The 24383-nt window shown below is 41.9% G+C and overlaps 1 protein-coding gene across 7 annotated transcripts in view; it reads left to right on the top strand.

Moving 5' to 3' along the window:
- The window catches only part of LOC136004230 (granule associated Rac and RHOG effector protein 1-like), a 100915-nt gene that overhangs the window by 31420 nt on the left and 45112 nt on the right, over positions 1-24383 (top strand). For 6 of the 7 annotated variants that reach the window (XM_065660535.1, XM_065660532.1, XM_065660534.1 and 3 more), the window contains exon 3: positions 2499-3595. The exons of the other annotated variant lie outside the window; for it this stretch is intronic. In XM_065660535.1, coding sequence (XP_065516607.1) covers positions 3101-3595 — 495 coding nt within the window. In that variant the 5' untranslated portion in view covers positions 2499-3100. The remainder of the gene's footprint in view (positions 1-2498; positions 3596-24383) is intronic. 7 annotated transcript variants of the gene reach the window in all.

Raw genomic sequence — 24383 nt, 5'->3', positions numbered from 1 at the left:
CTACTTTTGGCACTAATTAACATTTAGGTGTTTTGTGATAATTTCTCAAGTTCTTCTGCAATATGAAGTTCATGTCTACTTAGAGAAAATAATCGCCAATTTACTTATACAGTGCATATAAATTAATCAACTCTTTTGTTCTGTCTATACTTATATGCAGTCAAGAAACCAATTTATTCATGTTTTTCCCTGTAAAGCACCATAGCTTGTAAGCAAGGAGAAAAATATTTTCAGCTGTGCATATGATATCAAGACCTCCAAGAAAATTCTGTTTTTAATAGGGTTATTGCATTTTGACACGTTCAGTGTGAAACTGAGAGAAGTATAAAGTAGTTAAGACGCAAAGTTATCAGCTTAGAGTACTTTAATAAGGGATAGTGAAACATGTATGGAAATTTCTGCTTGGGTTTGTATGTTTATCATGTTTTAAAAAGTGGGAATACAAAAGAATATTTGCTCTACATCTCAGAAGCAGAACCATCTGCAGCAATGACTTCCTGAAAAACTTTGTTGTTTTAGTGGTTGTGAGACCATTAGCTCTATAGAATCATAGAATGGTTAGGGTTGCAAAGGACTTTAAGATCATCTAATTCCAATCCCTCTGCCATGGGCAGGTATGCCTCACCCTAGACCATGTCTATATGTTGTTTTGTCCCACTGTGTCTTGCCTGCTTCTTTATCTGTGGGATTTTTGTGTTATATGTATGTGTCAAAACACGTTATGAGAACGAATTGATGTCTTGTTTGTTCAGACAGATGGAAATAATAAATTTTGTCAGAAAATATTTATTCCCCTAATATTTTGACAATATTAATACAGGTTTTGTATCTCAAATATAATAGCTGAATTAACATTTTTTTGTTGAATTAAAGGGCTCCTTCCTGTTATATCTAGATTCTTTTAAGTGTTATGGGGAAAAAAATATTATGAATTACTGTTTGATATTAGCCTTGTGTGTTGCAGTTGCTGCAGTAAGGAGAAGATGCCCTTATTTGATCAAATCAAGTTATGCGTATATGTAGGAGAAGGAGAGAGTGGCCTAATGTGTGACTTGTAGCTAGGACTAGATACACTGATTGAACAAGTAGTGTTTCTTTACATTATACTTTCCTTCTGATAACTCCAGACATTGTTAATCAGTGTCTTTTGCAGTCTGAAGAAACAGAATGTTCCTCTCAAAACAAGGAAAGATGTAGGAAGCTACCTGTTCAGGACACTAGTATGGGGTTTCCCACCCAAACCTAGCTGATGGGTTAAGAGGTAATGAGGTCAATGCAGTTCTGACTCTGTCACAGAAGAAAGGAAGATGATGGTGATGGGATTGAGTAAAAAGGTATATATTCATACTACGTTTAAAAAAAATAGTCACATGTCTTTATATAAACACACATATATTTATACATGTGTAGATGAGCCCCTAGGGTAACTGTGACCATTGTATGGATATCTGACTTCAACCTGTAAACGTGATCATGAGATGTCAAGCCTTGTCGAGTTAAGAGCTGTGTTTGGCAAAGGGGAAAGGCTTAAAAATATTTATGCCCTTTTCCAGAAGCTTCAGTTCTCCAGCCTGGCCCTGAATGTCTTCTGCTGCAAACTGACCCTTTCTCACTGCTCAGGCTCTGTTCACTTTCCTACAAATACCTTCAGGAAAGCACTGTTGGCTCTTCAGCTGCACCTTCTGTTTGCTAGTAGGAGCAGGGCATTATTTCCTTCCTACTTTTATGTCTGAGTGAGAGTGTTATTTAGTCCAATCTGTTAGGCAGATCTGCCTCATGTAATACCTTGCATATGATAGATGTTGTACTGAAATAAAATTAAGGATCTGTATCTGTTGATTTATTAAATTATTTAAATAGATGCAAGCATTGGATTTATGTGGTAAATTATGGTGCATGAAAAAAAGGTTTAATTGACTTTATTCTTAAACTATTTAAAAGGATGAGGTTAGAAAATGTGATTAGCTCTCTCTGCGCTCTGCATTAATAGCCTTCTGCTGTTCTTAGCTGTATAAAGGTTGCACTGGGGATTAGCATTAAGTTTGACAGTCTAGAATGGGAAGATTAATAAAATATTCAGCAGGTTGAGTTTAATAGGATGATACTAACTTGTAACTGCCTTTTCAACTATCAGCACAGCTCTCCCTCCCTTTTGGTCTTGTGTGTTGTTGACATTCCTTGAAGTATACCAGGAAACCACAGGAGTTAATCTTAAACCTTCTCATTGTTCCATAAAATCTTAATCCCCCCCCCCCCCCCCCCCCCCCGGGAATGACCTAGAGGCCTTACAAATACATTTGTGCATTTTTGTTCTGAGTTCCCAATTGAGGGCAAATGCAGTCTGGAAGCACCACTTCTTAATGTTACAACAGAAACAACTACCTCAGCAAACAAGGATAGGGGAAGAAAGCTTGCAATAATACTCTTAATTTTTAATCGTTACACTTGCAAAGTCTTCTGTAAAGAGTCCAGATTTTATTTTTTTTTTTTCCCTCCAGTATTAAGAAGAGACACTACAACTAATTTGGCAGAGTGGATCTGTCAAGACATTTGAAGATATTTGATCTGCTGACATAAGGATTTGCTTTTTCAAGGAAGGAGCCTCTGCACTTCTTTTAGAATTGCTCTTGATCGGTGGTTTGCTCCACTTTTCCTGATATTACTAATGGGAAAATTGTATTAAGCTATTGCTTCTGAAACTATTATTTACATTGACAAAAATAACTTTGTAGACTTAACAGCAAGTGATGACAATATGAAGAAATTGTAGGTGGTAACTTCTCTGCTCCAACATCGCTTTTCTGTGCGCAGAATGGAATACTAAACAAGAGACAGAGCATTATTAACATACTTTGGCTTGCTTTTTGACTACAGTTTATAACTGCAACAGGGCTGCACTGAACATTGAAAATATGAAGTCAGCAAATCTGCTGCCTTTCTCACTGCTGATAGAGATTATACAGGCGCTTGCCTTTTTGAAATGCCTTTTGTGAAACCAATGTACACAGTCCTCCACTGTTACTGTACATAACTATATAGTTGAGGAAGGAATTTGACAAGTGATTGTTAATGTAAGAAATTTTTGGACAAGCACTCACTTATGTATTGCTGTAGTACACAAGAAAGCAAAATGGACTATAAGCGGTGCTTCTTGCTTGGCGGGTCCAAGCAAAAAGGACAGCAACAGCAGCAGTATCAAATGCCTGAGCTAGGCAGGACCCTGAGTGCACCACTGGCATCTGCATCCCCAGCATCCCCTTTGGTGTCTTCAGCTGCTGCAGGCAGCTGCAGCCATACTGTGTCCCATATGACTCCGATTGCAGACATCCAGCAGGGAATCTCCAAATACCTGGATGCACTCAACGTGTTTTGCCATACAAGCACTTTCCTTACAGACCTTTTCAGCAGTGTATTTAAGAACTCACAGTATTCTAAGGCAGCTATGAAACTGAAAGATGTGCAGGAACGTGTCATGGAAGCAGCGAGTCAACTCACGGCAACAATAAAACCAGAAATAGCAAAAATGCTGATGGAACTGAGTGCAGGAGCTGCAAACTTTAAAGATCAGAAAGAGTTCAGCCTACAGGACATTGAGGTAAGTTACCTTGGGGGATACTGTTTTACATGTGAATTTCTATCATTCCTTCTTAGTTGGGCATCTCTTTGAAATCACTTCTACACCAAAAGTTCCTTCTGCTTTGCTTTGTATTTGTGGACTATGCTGGTAAAAAGAGAAGCTCTACTACTTTCAAGAAAACATAAGAAGTTAAAGTATTTTGCAGTGCCTGACTTCTGGCTATGCTGAATTAAGTATTTAACAGGTATTTCTGTATAAGAACTTGTACTCAAAGATTTCATGAAATAAGAAAGATGAGGTACAATTAGATTGTGCTATCTATATAATTCTAAATGGTAATCTTCTATATGATTTAAACTTAAAACCAGCAATACAACCTCTTTCTTCTTGGGGAAAACCATGCTTAGTTTAAAAATAATAATGCAAAACAAGAATAATAAACTCCAAACAACTAACCCAGCACCCTGCCCCTCCAAACCAGCTAGATAGAAGATTTAAACAGCTTTCTGTTTTGTTAGCTGATATTTCTAACTATTAAGCCATCATATTCTAAATTAATCTATATATTCTTATAGTATTATCTGTTCTAAGAGGAAATCTGAACACTGGGGAGTGGCGTATTGTCATCAGTGTTTGTATAAAACCACGTATTACTTGACTAATAATTGAAATTGGTGTGAAATATCACTCTTTGAAGCATTTTGTCTTTGAGCTGTTGTGCTTAAAAGGGAAATACCATGCTAGACTGAGAGACTTGTATTGTAAAAATTTGTTGTGCCCAACAGCCAGAATTCAGTGGGTTTGAAGTTAAAAGAGAATCTCATTACGCTTGGCTGGGTATTTCTCCTGTAGTAAATGTCTTAATTATGTAATAAGCAGTGTTAAAAGACAGTAACCGATGAATCCCTGGTGTTTTAAGTAGTTCTTTGTGTTTTGAGGTATTTCTTTACAGCAGTCTTTGCAGAGTTATTCCTACAGAAATTCATCCTGGGTGGAAAACTGATTTTTGAGTTTTCTTATTTTTGATGTAGACTTCAGGTAACTTTGTAAGGATAAATATTATACACACAGCATATATCTGCTTTCTATGACTGCATAACTTATGGATGAAGTAGTGTCATGGTTCAAGCCCAGCCGGTAACTCGGAACCATGCAGCTGCTCACTCACTCCCCCCCCCCCCTTCCTCCCCCCCACTCCCAGAGGGATGGTGAGGAGAATCGAAAGAATATAACTCCCACGGGTTGAGATAAGAACAGTCCAGCAACTAAGGTATAATACAAAACCACTACTACCACCAATAATAATAATGATAAGGTAAGTAACAAGGGGAGAGAATACAATTGCTCACCACCTGTTGACTTATACCCAGCCCAACCCGAGCAGTGATCTGGGCCTTCCAGGTAACTGCCCCCAGTTTAAATACTGGTCATGATGTGCTGTGATATGGAATACCCCTTTGGCTAGTTTGGGTCAGGTGTCCTGTCTCTCCTTCCTCCTGTCTTCTTGTGCCCTTCCTCACTAGCAGACAGAGCATGAGAGACTGAGAAGTCCTTGATCAGCGTGAACATTACTTAACACACTGATATTTTTAGTTGCTGCTATCAGCATTGTTCTTGGACTATAGTTGAAATAACAGCACTGCACCAGCTACCAAGAAGGCAGAAAATTACTGTTACAGCTGAACCCAGGACAAGTAGTTAACTAGAATGCCATTTGTAGTACATAATTGTAGTGAGAAATATGACTGACAGCTTAAAGTATTGTATACTTACTATAGAGTGAATTAAGATTGGCTATACATTTGTTATAAATGTCTTCTGCAGACTGGTATTTTTGAAGACAATCTAAGAATATCACTATGTTTAGCTATACTATGTATGTATTGCTTTTATAACATAGTCAAGCAATTCTAGGTGTTAATTCAGACCCTGCCTCACATGCTGTGTGGAGAGAGTGCTTCTTCAGCAGGGAGTGGAGTTGACCAGCAAAAGCAAAGCACTGTTTGCTTAAGTTGGCTGCTTGTCCTCCCAATCAAAGGTGGAGAAATTTGTTTTGGTACCTGCTTTACCTGTATAGATCCAACCCATGTTCCTGAGCTCCATGTGCACCTGCTATGCTCTCCTCAACAGGTGGCGCTGTGGTTGGAACAGATGTAAAAAGAATACAGGCAAAACCAGCTGGATTACTTGGTTTTAGTTTTAGGCATATCTTGTGGAAATTGATCATTTGTCATTGTACTTTTAGCATGGAATCACAGAGTGGTTTGGGTTGGAAGGGACCTTAAAGCTCATCTAATTCCAACCCCCTGCTACAGGCAGGGATACCTTCCACTAGACAAGGTTGCTCAAAGCCCCATCCAACTTGGCCTTGAACACTGCCAGGGATGGAGCAGACACAGCTTCTCTGGGCAACCTGTGCCAGTGTCTCACCACCCTCACAGGAAAGAACTTCCTGATATCTAATGTAAATCTCTCCTCTGTCAGCTTAAAGCCATTCCCCCTTGAACTATGATTCGGAGAAAACTTCAGGAACAAACTCGCCAACAAAGTTTTCAAGTTGACAAGCAGGTATTCTTTATTGCGGCGCCGGGAGACAAGGAGCATAGCTCCTCCTACCATGTGTCCCCGTATTGCTGCACAAGCCATCCTTATATAGTCCCTGGGCATACATACATATTCATGAGGCTATGTATGGATTACACTATTTTCCAGAAAGTTCCCCGCATGTGTACAAAATTGTGGTGGTGGTCGTTGAGGGTCGTTTACTTCTTCCAACAGTCTTCATCAGTTCTGGCAGTCTTTGAAGCATGCACAGTAGATGCTTATACCAGCTTAATTGGTTCATTAGCACCAGAGACATAATAATCCTCCTGTCCTCCTACTTACCAGTTAGTTTAACTGTAGCCCAACCTGGACACCTGCCATTCCTAGATACTCCTTATCCTTGTGTCCTGTTCTTCCAGACTTTCTTAAAACTAGGTCAACTATAACGATTTATCTTGTACAAGAATTCTCAGTATGTTCTCTAGCTGTACTTTTTTTTTTTTCTATGTATCATGCACTTCAGTAGTTTTCCACTGCTACTGTTACAAAGCCATCAAACTTAACATTACTAAAAAATTGATTCTAAAGGTTTATATATTCCATTTTGTGATTTTGTGCCCCCCCCTTGTCTCAAATCCCCCTTTCTTCTTTCCTTTTGCAAATTCTCTTGCAACATTTCATGTATTACCATTACCGTCTAATGTCTTTTTGAAATAATTTCCCATTTCTACTTGGTGCTTGATTTCATTCCTTTTCCAGTCTTCATAATTTATCATAGATCATTTACAACACCAGAGGGAACATTGTATCATACCACAAGTAATCAATATTAAAACAATTAATATCAATATTCCTGCAACCACTTGCCTCAACCACGAGACATTAGGTAAGCTTGAAGTTAACTTTTTTTCCATATTTCTTCAAAACCCCAGGAAGTATCATCCATGGCCATTTCATGAAATACCTTAGTTTGTTTCCAAATTTCCTCCAGATCTATCTCAATTCTGCCGCTTTGATCTATATAGGAACAGCAACTTTCATTGATTATGGAACAAACCCCTCCTTGTGAAGCCAATAACATGTCCTAGAGCCATTCATTTTTGTAATACCACTTTAGATAGGTTAGTTATCTCTTTTTGTTCAGCTTGGATTATATCAATGTTTTTACTTTCTATTTCCTCTACGGTTGCTGTGATATTTACAATTGCCTTCTCTAATTCACTTACTCCCAAAGATGGAATTAGCCCTCTTACAAAACTATGAAATGTGGTGTGCCGTTCAATAATAGGGTTAAACCTTCGCCTAATCTGTTTAGCAAAGCTTCTAATCCAGGTCCCAGAAGGATACGTGTCAATAATAGATTGGGTATCACAGCACCTAAGGTGCATGCCCCCTTCTAGTTGGGGGCTAGAGTCTTATAAGCATTTTCTCCACATAACCATTACCATCCTTTCCCTTTAGGAACAGGCCACCACTGAACTACGATACCATCTATATTAATAGTGTGATTGCAATTTGAATGGTGACCTACATCTGTGGCATTTAAACAAGCATGATCTCCTACCCTGGTTCTTGGTGTAATACATCTTAGTGCACAGGTATAATATTTGTTACCTGGATTAGGATTCATTGTCCCAAATTTTAACCTTTCCCTCGGATATAGATTGCTAGTGTTCACCCACAAATTTGTCCATGAGATAGTGTGCTCTTGTGAGACCTCACCTGGAGTATTGTGTGCAGTTCTGGTGTCCTCAACATAAAAAGGACATGGAACTGTTGGAACAAGTCCAGAGGAGGGCCACGAGGATGATCAGGGGACTGGAGCACCTCCCGTATGAAGACAGGCTGAGGAAGATGGGGCTGTTCAGCCTGGAGAAGAGAAGGCTGCGTGGGGACCTCATAGCAGCCTTCCAGTACCTGAAAGGGGCCTATAGGGATGCTGGGGAGGGCCTCTTCGTCAGGGACTGTAGTGACAGGACAAGGGTTAACAGGTTAAAACTTAAACAGGGGAAGTTTAAATTGGATATAAGGAGGAAATTCTTTCCTGTTAGGGTGATGAGGCACTGGAATCAGTTGCCCAGGGAGGTTGTGAGTGCTCCATCCCTGGTGGTGTTCGAGGCCAGGTTGGATGAAGCCTTGGGTGGGATGGTTTAGTGTGAGGTGTCCCTGTCCATGGCAGGGGGGTTGGAACTAGATGATCTTGAGGTCCTTTCCAACCCTAACTATTCTATGATTCTATGAATTGGAACTCCAATTAATGGGAGATCCAAACTTTTTCTTGATTTAGGCAACTGTGCACACACCCAACAGTCACTACGATTAAAAACCTTAGTGACATTCTGCACTAATTTCAAGTTTAAGTTCTGGTCCCAAGCTTGTGTGCCAGTTATCATATGAGTCCAAATTATGACCGAAGCAATTTCATACATGAGAATCATGAAGGTTCGATCCGCCATGTCTTCTCTGGCTCTGGTGCTTTCTTTATTCTTGAATAATGTATCAAAGCAGGTTGTTCCTTTATCTTCACTGCTGTAAAGGTGGTCAATAATATCTAGTACAGTCTGCTCCACTTCTCCAGTAGAGGATCTCCTGAAAGATTATTAACATAAACCCAGTCTCCAGATCTGAAAGGGTGAATTGGATAATCCAAACCTCTTGCTCTTGTCCTTACTATTCTCTTATTTATCTCCTCCAGTTGTTTTCCAAGATTGATCAGAAACTGTCGGAGATAGCCTTCCCCCACTTCCTGAAGAATTTCTCCTTTGAACTGGGACTGATATGGTCTTCCATATAAAATTTTAAATGGGCTAACCTCTTCTTTCGACCGAGGTTTAGTTTGAATTCTTAATAGAGCCAGCGGTAAAGCTTGGTGCCAATATAAATTTGTTTCCTGACATATTTTACTAATCTGTTGTTTAATCAGATGGTTCATCTTTTCTACTTGCCCACTGGCCTGAGGCCTGTATGGAACATGTAGTTGCCAATCAATTTCTAGTTCTTTGTTAATTTCTTCTAACAATTTTACATTAAAGTGTGAACCTCAGTCAGAAGAAATTGCCTCTGCTACCCCAAAAAGAGGTATTATCTCATTAAATAATGTTTTAATCACTTGTCTTGCATTATTTATCCTACAAGGGAATACTTCTGGACAGCCTGAAAAAGTATCCATTAACACCAGCAAATATCGATAACCTCCTTTTCTTTGTAATTCAGAAATATCTGTTTGACACTGCTGTCCCAGATAACTTCCTCTACCAATTGTCCCAATTTGATTTCTATTTTCAGTCTTAGAATTATTCTTAAGACATAGCTGACATTGTTTTGTCACTAATTGAACTATAGTATATAGATTTCTTCCTACAATTTAAGTATTTAAGGGAGTGGAACATCTCCCTTATGAGGAGAGGCTGAGGGAGCTGGGTCTCTTTAGCTTGGAGAAGAGGAGACTGAGGGGTGACCTCATCAATGTTTACAAATATGTAAAGGGTAGGTGTCAGGATGATGGAGCTAGGCTTTTTTCAGTGATATCCAGTGATAGGACAAGGGGCAATGGGTGTAAACTGGAGCATAGGAAGTTCCACGTTAACATCAGGAAGAACTTCTTTACTGTAAGAGTGACAGAGCACTGGAACAGGTTGCCCAGGGGGGTTGTGGAGTCTCCTACACTGGAGATATTCAAGGCCCGCCTGGACAAGTTCCTGTGTGATGTACTGTAGGTTACCCTGCTCTTGCGGGGGGGTTGGACTAGATGATCTTTTGAGGTCCCTTCCAACCCTTGGGATTCTGTGATTCTGTGATTTATACAAAGAGTTACTACCTCAATGAGTTTTATTATGTTCCTCCTGAACTAACTTCCAGAGTTGGTTATAGGGGGTTACAATTCTCCCATCAGGTATCTGAACCCCACCCTCTTTGTTTTCCTGCCCTTTTAGATCTTCAATTAATTTTCTATCCTCTTTTGAAGACTTAGGTTTAGATTTTTTAATTGTTATTTTGACATCAGGGATTAAGGACATGAGTTTAGATTGTTCACCTGCTCATTTGGCTTCAAAATCAGCCAAAATATTTCCAATTTCCTGATCAGATTTACCTTGCTGATGTCCTTTACAGTACATAATAGCTACTTCTTCAGGTAGCTGAACAGCTTCCAGTAATTGTAGAATTTCTGTAGCATGTTTAATCTGTTTCCCTTGGGTGTTCAAAAGTTGTCGTTATTTCCAGATAGCAACATGTGCATGTACCACACCAAATGCATATTTAGAATCAGTCCAAATATTTATCCTTTTGTCTTTAGTCAATTCTAGGGCTCTAGTTAATGCTATTATTTCTGCCTTCTGGGCAGAGGTGTTTGCGGGTAAAGGTTTAGCTTCTATTACCTGTGAATTGGTGGTAACAGCATATCCTGCCTTTTGTTCACCATTTTTCATGAAGCTACTACCATCAGTAAACCAAGAATCAACATCTTCCAGAGGTTTTTCTTTCAAATCTGGTTGGCTCAAATATACAGTCTCTATAGTGGCCAAGCAGTCATGTGTTAGTGGTTCTGTCAGTTGTTCCTGCAAAAAGGATGCTGGATTCACAATGTTAGTGACCACAGTTTCTATATCATCCTGTTCCACAAGGGTGGCCTGGTATTTTAAAAAATGTGAAAGAGATAACCAGTGGGCTCCTTTCTGTTCCAGGACTGCTGATACAACATGGGACACTAGTACAGTAATTTTTGTCCCAAGTTGAATTTGCGAGCATCTTCAATATTCATGACAACTGCTGCCACAGCCCTTAGGCATCCAGGCCATTCTTTGCTCACTTCATCCAGCTGTTTTGAAAAATACACCACTGCCCTTCTGTAGGGTCCTCGTTTCTGAGCAAGGAACCCCCAACGCTATTCTCTGTTCTTCATAGGAATATAGCCTAAAGGATTTAGTCACATCTGGAAGTCACAGACCTGCCATTCTCATTAGTTCTGTTTTTAAATTTCTAAAAGCCCCCTCTGCTGTATCATTCCCTTCTAAAGAGGGTTTCCTTTCAACAGTTCATATAGTGGTCTTACCAGAACTCCATAATCATGGATCCAAAGTCTGCACCATCCAGTCATTCCCAGGAATGTCTGGAGCTCCTTGACGGTCGATGGTTGTGGATTCTGACATATGGCTTATTTCCTAGCAGCTCCAAGTTCTCCCTGTCCTCCTGCTATTTCATATCCTAGGTAGGAAACTCGGGTTTGGATTAGTTGGGCCTTTTGTTTGGATACCCTGTAACCATTCAGTCCCAGAAAATTTATTAATTCTACCATCCACTGGATACAATCCTCCTTTGTTTCTGTAGCAATTAATAGGTCATCCACATATTGTAACAGAGTCCCCATCTGAGTAGGTGGCTTCCATGATTCTAATTCCAGTGCTAACTGATTTCCAAGAAATTCTGGACTGTTTTTAAACCCTTGATGTAATACTGTCCAAGTTTACTTTCCTGTGTCAGGATTTTCCCATTCAAAAGCAAATAATTTTGGCTTTCTTTGGCCAGTGGTAAGCAAAAGAAAGCGTCCTTTAAATCCAGGACAGCAAACCATTTCTGATTATTATTCAATTTAGTCAAGAAGTCATATGAATTAGCTACTACTGGACGAATATCCTCTGCAAATCTGTTGATTGCTCCGAGATCTTGAGCCAGTCTGCAACTTTTCCCACCATATTTCTTTACTGTCCCGATAGGATTATTATATTCCAATTCACGTTCAATTAATAATAAAATTTATCAATGATTTTTTGATTCATAGAATCATAGAATAGTTAGGGCTGGAAAGGACCTCAAGATCATCTAGTTCCAACCCCCCTGCCATGGACAGGGACACCTCACACTAAACCATCCCACCCAAGGCTTCATCCAACCTGGCCTTGAACACCGCCAGGGATGGAGCACTCACAACCGCCCTGGGCAACCCATTCCAGTACCTCACCACCCTAACAGGAAAGGATTTCCTCCTTATATCCAATCTAAACTTCCCCTGTTAAAGTTTTAACCTGTTAACCCTTGTCCTGTCACTACAGTCCCTGACGAAGAGTCCCTCCCCAGCATCCCTATAGGCCCCTTTCAGGTACTGGAAGGCTGCTATGAGGTCCCCACGCAGCCTTCTCTTCTCCAGGCTGAACAGCCCCAACTTTCTCAACCTGTCTTCATACGGGAGGTACTCCAGTCCCCTGATCATCCTCGTGGCCCTCCTCTGGACTTGTTCCAGCAGTTCCATGTCCTTTTTATGTTGAGGACACCAGAACTGCACACAATACTCCAGGTGAGGTCTCACAAGAGCAGAGTAGAGGGGCAGGATCACCTCTTTCAACCTGCTGGTCATGCTCCTTTTGATGCAGCCCAGGATACGGTTGGCTTTCTGGGCTGCGAGCGCACACTGCCAGCCCATGTTCTTTTTCTCATTGACCAGCACCCCCAAGTCCTTCTCTGCAGGGCCGCTCTGAATCTCTTCTTCGCCCAGTCTGTAGCCATGCCTGGGATTGCTCCGACCCAGGTGTAGGACCCTGCACTTGTCATGGTTGAACTTCATAAGGTTGGCATCAGCCCACCTCACAAGCGTGTCAAGGTCTGCCTGGATGGCTTCCCTTCCCTCCAGCGTATCAACTGGACCACACAGCTTGGTGTCATCGACAAACTTGCTGAGGGCACACTCAATCCCACTGTCCATGTCAGCGACGAAGATGTTAAACAAGACCGGTCCCAACACCGATCCCTGAGGGACACCACTCGTTACCAATCTCCAGCCGGACATCGAGCCATTGACCACAACTCTTTGTGTGCGGCTGTCCAGCCAGTTCTTTATCCACCGAGTGGTCCATCCATCAAAATGATATCTCTCCAATTTAGAGAAGGCTTTGCACAAGTCCAGGTAGATGACATCAACTGCTTTACCCTTGTCCATCAGTTCTGTAGCCCCATCATAGAAGGCCACCAAATTGGTCAGGCAGGATTTCCCCCTAGTGAAGCCATGCTGGCTGTCACCAAGCACCTTGTTGTTCTTCATGTGCCTTAGCATGCTGTCCAGGAGAATGTGCTCCAAGATATTGCCAGGCACAGAGGTGAGACTGACTGGTCTGTAATTCCCCAGGTCTTCCATTTTCCCCTACTTGAAAGTGGGGGTTACATTTCCCTTTTTCCAGTTGTTGGGAACTTCAGCTGACTGCCATGATTTTTCAAGTATGATGGCCAGTGGCTTAGCTACTTCATTCGCCAGCTCCTTCAGGACCCGCGGATGAATTTCATCAGGTCCCATGGACTTGTGTGTGTTCAGATTTTTAAGATGGTCTCAAACCAGATCCTCTCCTACAGTGGGCCCAAGGTCTTCATTCTCACAGTCCCTGCATCTACTTTCTAAGAACTGGGTGGTGCAGTCAGAGACTTTGCCAGTGGAGACTGAGGCGAAGAAGTCACTCAGAACCTCAGCCTTCTCCAAATCCTGTGTAGCCAGTTCTCCCGAGAGCTTCCTCAGGGGGCCTATGTTGTCCCTAGTCTGTTTTTTGTTTGCTATGTACCTGTAGAATCCCTTCCTGTTATCCTTAACATCCCTGGCTAGGTTTAATTCTAACTGGGCCTTAGCTTTCCTAACCTGGTCCCTAGCTTCCCAGACAACATCCCTGTACTCTACCCAGGTCCCGTGTCCTTGCTTCCACTTTTTATAAGCCTCTTTTTTCTTTTGAATTTTCCTCAGCAGCTCCTTATCCATCCAAGGAGGTCTCCTGGCCCTTCTGCTGCACTTCCTTCTAGTTGGGATGCAGCACTCCTGAGCTTGTAGCAGGTGATCCCTGAATATCAACCAAGAGTCTTGGGCCCCCCTGCCCTCCAGGGCTATATCCCATGGAACCTTACTGAGCAGGCTCCTGACGAAGCCAAAGTCTGCTCTTTTGAAGTCCAGGGCAGTGAGCTTGCTGCACGCTCTCCTCATTGTCCTGGGGATATCAAATTTGACTATCTTGTGATCGCTGCATCCAAGGCTTCCCTGGAGTACCACATTCTCAACAAGACCTTCCCTGTTGGTGAGCACAAGGTCAAGCATGGCACCTCTCCTTGTCAGCTCCCCTATTACTTGCAGAAGGAAGTTGTCTTCCACACTGACAGACGAGTGCTTCTGTCCCTTTCAAAGTAGAATCCCCTATTACTACGACCCGCCGCTTTTTCTTCGTAGTGCCAGTAGAGATCTTTACCTGTGTATAATCTGGCTGTTTGTGGTGCGAGAGCGTTTCCTTGTTAGTCTCCTGCAGTACAGCAGCGGCTCTGCATGGGGACAACAGATTTAAGAGGAAGCCCCTTGCCTTTAGTTGTCCTTTTCCTCCTTCTTTTGTTATTTTTCTTTGTCACTAATTCCCAACTTCCCGGGTTGGTGGCCTCCTTCTTTCCTTCATGAGCTGGAAGGGAAGCTTGAGGCCACTGCACAGTATGGGGCTAGAGCAAGCAGCTTTGCTTCCTCTCAGCTACCCTGACATCTTGAAGCCCGCTAATAGCATTCCGCAGCTCAGCCACCTGCTGCAGGAGGACCTCCACCAGGGAGCACCGAGTGCAGCTTTGCCCATCGTGCACCTTTCCCTCACAAGACCAGTGCAGGCACCCTCTACACTCCGAGCTCTGCACTGCAGCCTCCCCTGTCATCTGCTCTGTCTGGGTGCCTACGCTGGCCACCGCCGGGGCAGCCAGAGCAGACCTTCCAGACCGGGCCCTGGCCATACGACGGATGCTCACCATCCAGCTCGCCTGCCCGCAAGAACTGCCGCACAAACTGCCTTATCCCGCTCCTGATTGCCGCGCTCCCTGGGGCAGGTTTTTAACCACTCGGGGTTGGTGCTGCTGCTCCTGGCTCCGCCCCCTGTGAGTCAGCGGCTCGCGTCAGCGGAGCTGCCGGCTCCTGGGCAGGTCCTTTCTAGGAATTGAATCTCCCTCGGTAGCTCTGGCTGCTCTGAGTTGAGGCTTCCGGACGCTGATCTCTCCCCCGCTCCGGTGTTAAAGGCGTCCTCTTTCAAGCTACTCACCTCATAACCTGCAAGGACCATGAAATAAGCATTCAACTCTATTGGTTATTATTGTGTTAAGCACAATACTGCCCCCACACGCCACTGCTATGGTACTTAGTGAAATAGTGAGCAACTGGAGAGATACCAGAGAGTAACAAGAGTAATTGGACATCCAGGGAATAGGACTTCAGAGGACAAATTGAAAAGACTGACTTTACAAAAAGAGAAGACTAAGAAGGAAAATCAAAATTGTTCAGGTCTGTAAGAAGCTGCCAGAAGATGTGACAGTGTTTTGTTTTTCATGTTCTTTACTGTAAGGGTGCTGAGGCACTGGAATGGGTTGCCCAAGGAAGTTGTGAATGCTTCATCCCTGGTGGTGTTCAAGGCCAGGTTGCACAGAGTCTTGGGTGACATGGTTTAGTGTGAGGTGTCCCTGCCCATGGCAGGGGGTTTGGAACTAGAAGATCTTAAGGTCCTTTCCAACCCTAACTATTCTATGATTCTATGAAAGCAACTAAATTCAATTAATATCCAAAAAAAAAAAAAAAAAAGTAAATCCAAAAGAAACAACCCAGAACAACCAGATTGCTCACCAGGGAAAAACCTGAACAAAGAAAGCCTACTGATCTTAAGGTCCTTTCCAACCATAACTATTCTATGATTCTGTGTCCACGTAAGGTGTAGCAAGAAGTAATGAATTTAAATTTCAGAAGGCAAGATTAATATTAGATGCTGTAGAAATACTTTGTAGTGTTAGTGAAGTGCTGATGTGGATTGGTACGATGGGTGGGGAGCCTACATCATGCAGAACTTACAGAATAGGTTAAACCCACATCTAGCAAAACTATCCCAGATGAAATTGCTCCTTGCTTGGGACAGTAGGGTGACATTTGAGAGTCTCTCCTACTCTGCATTTCTGTGATTTGAAGACTGAGCTATTCATGCTGAAATTTTTAATAAAAGCACAGTTTGTTTTTTTTGTTGTTTTTTTTCCCCCGTATCTATAGAAAAGTTAAAATTCTTAAATTCTTAAAAATATCACCAGGATTAAAAAATTCACAGTGGAAACAGGAAAAATATTAAGGGCTTGCATGACTTTATCAGAGATCACTGACCAGGGAAACCAAGGGGAAAAGAATGTGAGAGGCAGTGTAATTGTCCCCTTAGAAAATATATGGGGAAAATACAGTAGTATCTGAAGTTGCTTTTGTAGCTTCTGTAGTGATGACTGAAAGAACTTATAACTGAGAAAGAATTGAGTGAGGGTTGAATGTCTGAGTGGCAGCTCAGCATTGTCCTATGAAGTGGTACTCCAGAGCCTCTTGTTTGAGGGGTAGAGTCTGGTATTACAGAAACATTGAGAGGTAGGTTGTACTTCATGGTGGTGTGGGGGGACAGAACCTGAAATTCATGAGGAGAACATGAGAACGAGGCTTTTTCTATGCATGAGCCCACCTAAGGAAGACATGCTTTTCTTAAGCCTGCCTTAACAAAGGCTGTATGTCTTGAGGAAGAATGAGAAATATAAGGAAAGCAGGTTTGGTTTTAGAAATTTAGCGGAGAGCTTTTCTGAAGTGCCACACATTTTTATCTAGTGTAGTAGTCTCTAGCCACCAGGGCAGGCATTATCAAGAAAATGTCAAGTTTTGATGAACGTAGACTGACTTGGATTTGGACTAAAAAAAGGTGGTGCAACCTGGACCATAGCCGCAGTGGGTGAGGGTTTTAATTCATTTACTGTTTTCTAGCAGAACAAAGCTTGCTAGTTCAGAGCTGTCTGCCAGGATGTGTAAGAAGGTGACTTCTGATCAAAGTGTTGGTGACAGATTGAGTTTCCCAAGGTTTCTTAAATGCAAATTTAAGAAATTAAGAAAATTAAGAAATGCAAATGTTGATTTTTGTTTTCTGCCTTTCATTTTCCCCTTTCAAAAAAACTTTGACTTCTCAGGTGTTTTGTGCCTGTATGGGTGAGAAACAATTTGCAACTCAAGGGGAATGAGTATGTTTTGTGTTAAGTTTTCCAGATCTGTTGTAAGCTGGAAGACTGCAGTAAAACTGTACTTCTGTTAATAAAAGCATTAAAGGAAATCTGGGGGGGGAATTAAAACTGAAAAATGTTTGTGTATGTCCTCATCTTCTGTGAAGGTTTGCAGCAGCCTCGGTACTGCAAAATGTGAACAATGAGTCTTGGTTTAGCTACATGGTGCTTGTGTATTGTCTTAAAAGTGGTAGTAATGACAGAGATTGTACATGTTGCCTTCCTAAACAAAAGGGAAACATGAATGGGCACGGGATATTTACATGGACGTTTGGTTTTGCACTAAATGGAGACAATTTTTTTGTTTTGATCTGTATAAAGTAAATGAAGATTTTTGGTCAAGAAGCTTGTGGGACAAAAATGTCTGAGTAAACATAAAATGTAAGCTATCCTTAACAAACATTTTAAAGCCTAATTTTAAATATATTTTTGAAAATAATTATCTTTCCTGTGATTTACAGGGATTGGATTTAGACTTTTCCAAGTTGAAGAACTGTCAGTAGCAAAAAGTTGCTTCAAATCAGTAGAAAATGCTATGGCTTGCCGGAATGCCATTGTACTCTTGTCTTGGTCTACAGTCTCATGGTCTGCTCTCGGATCTGCTAGCATTGTCTTTAGAAATACTTTGTATTACATTTTAATTGCCTTTTTTTTTAAATGTTTAATACTTAAATGCTTTTTTGCTAAATCATAGTTAGCATTTTAGTAGCTGTCAATATCAGATTATCACTACTAGTTGACTGTTAACAGAAATGAGTCTGTCAGGTTGCCCATGTCTTCTAGTACTGTAGCTGAAATTCTGCTGGAATCTAGTTGGTCTTTTAGGTAACACTTCTTCAATGAGCAGGATTGTGTCTTCCCTTGGAGGTGTTTTGGTCATCAGATTGTAAGCTTAAAATTTAAACTAACAGTAGTGTGTGTGCCTTTAACATAGTAGAATAGACCAAACTGTTCTAATTTCTAACACATAGAGAGAAAGGAATGTTCAGCTGACGGGGGAAGGAATGTCACAGGATTTATAACAACTAAGGAGACAGTAAATAAAACCAAGGATGTCAGCCTTCAAGATAACAGAGTGGGGCCCAACATGGAGCGAGACTGGAACAGAAGCAAGGACATATCAACTGCTAACTAAGCACTAGGACCTTGTGAGCGTGCACAAACACTGAGGTTATTCATTAAACACAGTGAGGAAGACTATCAGCGACCACCAGGGACCCCCACTTAGCAAGAAAACACGTGTAATTAGGATGCAGATATTATAATTAGTTCCTGGAAATGCTGTGCATATGCATGAGTATGCTAAATATATAGCTGCTGCCAGCAAGTAATGGGTGCGCTCACCTTTGCAGAATGATTTGCCTGTGCGCCCAGCACTGCAGTAAAGAATGCCTGCTTTCTATAACTCTAAATTGAGTCAGAGAGTTTCTCCAACTTACTTCTATGGTAACCAAGATCATTCTTCCAAACTGCAGGGCACTGCTGCAAGGTAAAAATGAATAATATTCTGCCTACTTTGAGTAATATGTGGGAAAGGGTGCTATCTTATCATCTGGTACACCAGTTTGAGTCATGCCTCATTGTTAGTTTCATTATATTACTATATTAAGCTGATTCTTCAGTGGGTAGATGGGTTATGCACAGGACTTATTGTTATGAAAGCCATTAAGAACTCTGCTCAGGGAAAAGGGTATAGTAGGAAACCACTGAAAAGTGTGTTGTGATGTTTTGTTTTGTTGAGTATTCTGTTTGTTTAGGGAAATAGCCAAAAAGAAAATAAAAAATCTACTACGTAAAATTGGAATTGGAACTGCAGGTCAGTGTTTGTATTAAGTGTGGAAGACTGACACTGGTTGTTTGCTAACTTTATTAGTGGTAGTGTTCTATTTTAAAGAATCTGTTGTGTAAGATTTATTTGCCAGGGAATTTGCATGGCATCACTGTTCATAAATGAAATCTGGCAATTTTATGTGTATGCTTTGTCCAGCAAAATATTCCAAAGTTGATTGTGTACCCCCATTAGGAGGATGATATGGGACAGATTAACCTAACACTGCATCTTTACCTGATGCTCCTGTTTGTAGGTAACCAGTTTGATTAAACTCATCACCTGTTTCAGAGACAAGGAATTCTGAAGTGGGACCTCCCAAAACAGTATCATTGCCTCCAATTGCCTAAACAGGAAGACAGATTCCTTTAGGTAAGGTTATTCCCTGCTGAGATAGATAGCTGTCCTACATGGTAACATATTAAGGAAGTTGAGGTGCTAGAGCTGTATTTCTTGGGACAAAAAGCTTGCAAGCTAGAGACCTCATTGTATATGCAATAAAATTATTCTAAGAAATGGTTTAAGAAAACGCATCACTACCAAGAAAAAGTTAATAGTTGACACCTGTGATGGTTCCACTTTGTCTTTGATTACTACATAGTCTCTAGGTTTTTAGTCTGTTCTTAGTATGGTGTCCTGGGTTCAGCAGTAGCAGTATTTTCTCATTCTTAGTAGCTGGGTGCAGTACTATGTTTTCTGCTTTAGTCTGGGAACAGTGCTGATATCACACCAATGCTTTTAGATCTTGCTAAGTAATGTTTACTCCAATCAAGGACTTTCTCAGTCTTGTGAATGTGGGAAAGCGTTGGAGATGGAAGGCAGCTGTATGGACTCCCCTATGACAAGTTGCAGAAACTGCTGAAGGAGAGGGTGAATCGAGTCAGTTTCCAGAGATGAAAGCCATCCAGCTGGCTTTGGACACTGCTGAACAAGACAAGTGGCCACTACTTTATACTGACTCATGGATGGTGGCAAATGCCCTGTGGGGGTGGTTGCAGCAATGGAAGCAGAGCAACTGGCAACATAGAGGTAAACTCATCTGGTCTGCTGCACTGTGGCAAGATATCGCTGCCTGAGTGCAGAACCTGGTGGTGAAGGTACACCATGTGGATGCTTGTGTACCAAGGAGTTGGGTCACTGAGGAACATCAGAACAACCAACAGGTAGATAAAGCTGCCAAGATTAAAGTGGCTCAGATGGATTTCTATGGCAACATAAGGGTGTATTATTTTTAGCCTGGTGGGCCCATGACACCTGAGGTCATCAGGACAGAGATGCACCATATAAATGGGCTCGAGATCGAGGGGTGGACTTAACAATGGACACTATTGCCCAGGTTATTCACAAATGTGAAACATGTGCTGCGGTTAAGAAAGCCAAGCAGTTAAAGGCTCTCTGGTATGGAGGACATTGGCTGAAGTACAAATATGGGGAGGCCTGGTGGATTGACTATATCATAGACCCACCAACCTGTCAAGGCAAGCACCATGTGCTTACCATGGTGGAAGTAACCACCCGGTGGCTGGAAATATTCGCTGTGCCTCGCCGCTGCCCGGAACACTATCCTGGGCCTTGAGAAACAGGTCTTGTGTCCACGTGGCACCTCAGAGAGAATTGAGTCAGACAATGGGACTCATTTCCAGAACAACGTTCTAGACACTTGGGCCGAAGAGCATGACATTGAGTGGGTATATCACATCCCCTATCATGCACCAGCCTCTGGGAAAACTGAACAGTACAATGGGCTGTTAAAAGCTACACTGAGAGCAATGGGTGGTGGGACTTTCAAACATTGGGATACACATTTACCAAAGGCCACCTGGTTGGTCAACACTAGGGGATCTGCCAACAGGGCTGGCCCAGCCCAGTCATAACTTTTATGTACTGTAGAAGGGGATAAATTTGCTGTGGTGCGCATAAAGTATTTGCTGGGGAAGACAGTCTGGGTTATTCCTGCTTCAGGTAAAGGCAAACCCACTTGTGGGATTGCTTTTGCTCAGGGACCTGGATATACTTGGTCATGCCCCGTATCTATATTGGGAGGAGTTACCTGGAAGGCCCGGATCACTTCTCGGGTCAGGCTGGGTATCAGTTGGCAGGTGGCGAGTAATTGTATTCTTTCCCCTTGTTATTTCACTTATCATTATTATTACTAGTGGTAGTAGTAGTGGTTTTGTATTGTGCCTTAGTTACTGGACTGTTCTTATCTCAGCCCGTGGGAGTTACATTCTTTTGATTCTCCTCCTCATCTCTCCTGGAGCGGGGGGAGGAAGAAGAGGGGGAGTGAGTGAGTGGCTGCATGTTTCTGAGTTACCAGCTGGGCTTAGACCTTGAGATATGGTCTAAAGTAAGAGAGCCAAGCAGTTCTGCTTGGGAAAGTAGGAAAAAACAAACTTGCAAAAAGAGATGATGGTGTGTCTATACATGGAATAAAACACATCCATATGCTAATATTGTTCTGCAGACTTTGCAACAGAGATTTAGTATATTGCTTTATATACTTTGGTACCTGCCGGCCAACCCTGGCTATATTTGTTGAACTATGGTGGTCATACTTCTTTCTCACAGTTAAGGCAGTTTCACCTCTTTGGAAGAAAATCTTCAGTTAGTAAACTTTAAAGCAAAGTGAGTTTGACATCTGCCATGAGCATTTGACAGTGCAAAAATCCTCCACCACTTGGTTTTTATTTAAGCAGTTAAAGCCATCCTTACCTGCTTCTGAGGAAGACTCAAATAGATTATTTTTTTAACAAAATAAGAGTTTTTACTGTTTAACATTGTAACTTAGGAATGCTGTGTGCTGCTACTTAAAAAAAACCTAAATCATTTGTTTATTTTGAGCATTATTCCCAGGCAGGGGAAACTTCAACGTATGTACCTTAAATATTCTTTGAAACTTAATTGGCTTGAAATTCCTCATGAGTCTTAATTTTTTCTTTCCGTGAGAACTGCATTCTTCATACACAGAAATATTCAGATCACAATTTTTTGTAGAAATCTTTCTAATCTTGTAGTAGGGAAAGTTGGAGATTTTTTTCATTTTATCAAACTCCACTTTCAGAGGTCAGCCAAAGTACCAAAAATAATTAATTTCATGCCTTGTACAAAGAAAGGAAGTGATTGAACCAGAATGGAATGTCAAAAGGAGTCTGGATGCTATGGAAAAAAGCATTGCTACCACTGTTTTTTCTGAAGTAGATAGTTGTCGTGGTTTAAACTGATCCACACAGCTCGTCCACTCACCCCCCCCCCCCCCCGACCCTCCCTACTCCCGGAGGGATGGGGAAGAGAATCAGGAGAATGTAACTCCCACAGGTTGAGATAAGAACAGCCCAGTAACTAAGGTATAACACAAATCACTACTGCTACCACCAATGATAATAGTGATAAGAGAAAATAACAAGAGAATACGATACCACTGCCGAACGAGTTCGACCCCCCTGAAGAGAGAGAGTGCCCTTCCGGGTAACTCCCAGTTACCTCCCTGGGCATGACGTGCTGTGGTATGGAATACCTCTTTGGCTAGTTTGGGTCAGGTGTCCTGTCTCTGCTTCCTCCCGGCCTCCCCTCGTCCCCAGCAGAGCATGAGTCTCACAAAGTCCTTGGCCAGAATAAACATTACTTAACAACAATTAAAAACAATCGGTGTTATCAGCTCTCTGCCCAGGCTGGAAGTCAAAACAGAGCTTGCACCAGTTACTAAGAAGGAGCAAAACGGCTCCTGGTAAACCCAGGACAATAGTTAATGCATATAACTGTTCATGTGACTACTGAGTGTCCTGGGTTCAGCAGTAGCAGTTATTTTTCCCCTTGGTAGCTGGTGCAGCACTGTGTTTTGACTTTTCGGCCTCGGAACAGTGTTGATAATGCCGATGTTTTTAGTTGCTGCTCAAATGTTTGGTCTGGCCAAGGACTTTCTGAGCCTCATGCTCTGCCAGGGAGGAATGGAAGCTGGGAGGAAGCAGAGACAGGTCACCTGACCCAAACTGACCAAAGAGGTATTCCATACCACAGCATGTCATGCCCAGGATGTAACAGAGAGTTACCCGGAAGGGCTAGGGACTGGAGTGTTGGATGAGGTATCGGTCGGTGCTCGGCTGGGGGGAGTGGGGCAAGTTATTGGTCGGCTGGTGTTGAGGTGTTGTATTCTTTCCTCTTGTTATTTCCTTTATCATTATTATTATTGGTGGTAGCAGTAGTGGTTTGTGTTATACCTTAGTTACTAAACTGTTCTTATCTCAACCTGTGGGAGTTGCATTCGTTTTGATTCTCCTCTCTGTTCCTGCAGGAGTAGGGGGAGGGCAAGAAGGGGGGGAGTGAGAAAGCGGCTGTGTGATTTATGGGTGACTTTTGTTTAAACCACGACATGAGTCTTACCAAGGAGATTATTGTGTCTGAATGTTTTTATTCCAGAAGAATGTATCTGAAAATAAGCCTGATGATTTATTTGCTTCAAGGCATAATGGCTTTGTGCATCTATGTATTTTATGATTTATTCTGAAAACGGAATTCAAGTCTTTTTTTAATAAATCAAAGTCAAATATACATTTTAAACCACTTTGTGTGAAAAACTTCATAAAAGCAACAAAACACTCTGAATAGTTTTTAAATACTTTCTCCAGTAATTTGGAAAATACTTGCTGCTTTGCTATGTTGTATCTGTGTTTTGTGGTAAGCTTTCATCTGCTTAGGAGAGGCTGGCCCTAAAGGCAGACAGAGCGTTCCTGTTTGTGCTGCATTGTTCTTCAGGTTGTCCTTCTGGATGGTTGTACTTCTGTCTATTCTTCTGTGTGTTGTGGCTGTGCTTAAATACTCAAGTTGTGTGATCTGTTTGTAGTAAATGAGGCGTATGCCTGTCTTAAGTCATAATTCTCATTAGCACTAGTATGATAGAGGGGGATGGAAATGTGCAAGGGATGGAGGTGGGGCCCCCTTCCCCAGCATGATGCTGGCGCTGCCCTCAGCTCAGCGAGTATGGGGAGGCACCAGCAGCCCTTCGCTTCCCTGCCTTTCCTCGGGCTTTCCAAATGAGTGTTCAGTGACCTGTTTCAGTGCAATATTCTGAAGAGGTGATTTGTGCCAGTGTTAGCAGTTCCTGTCAGACAGTGCAAGTGACAGGGCTCCAACTTTGTACATGCATTCTGCAGTCACTGTTCTAAAAATGTCACTGTGTGTCTACTGCATTATGTGGCAAAATGGTTTTCATGCTTATTGCTGGTTATTGCTCTGCTTGGAAGATAAACTTTTCTGATTTTAATGATAATGTTTTAAAATTATTCAGATTTTTGATTTGGGCTTTTTAGCATAAATTCAGCAAGGTCTATGTTCAAGTGGGTTTTGCTGTTGACTTTGTCCTTGTGATAATATGCTATTCCCATTTTTTTATTG

The sequence above is a fragment of the Lathamus discolor genome, chromosome W, assembly GCF_037157495.1.
Source record: "Lathamus discolor isolate bLatDis1 chromosome W, bLatDis1.hap1, whole genome shotgun sequence".
NCBI lineage: Eukaryota > Metazoa > Chordata > Aves > Psittaciformes > Psittacidae > Lathamus > Lathamus discolor.
This window is presented reverse-complemented; position numbering and strand designations above follow the sequence as displayed.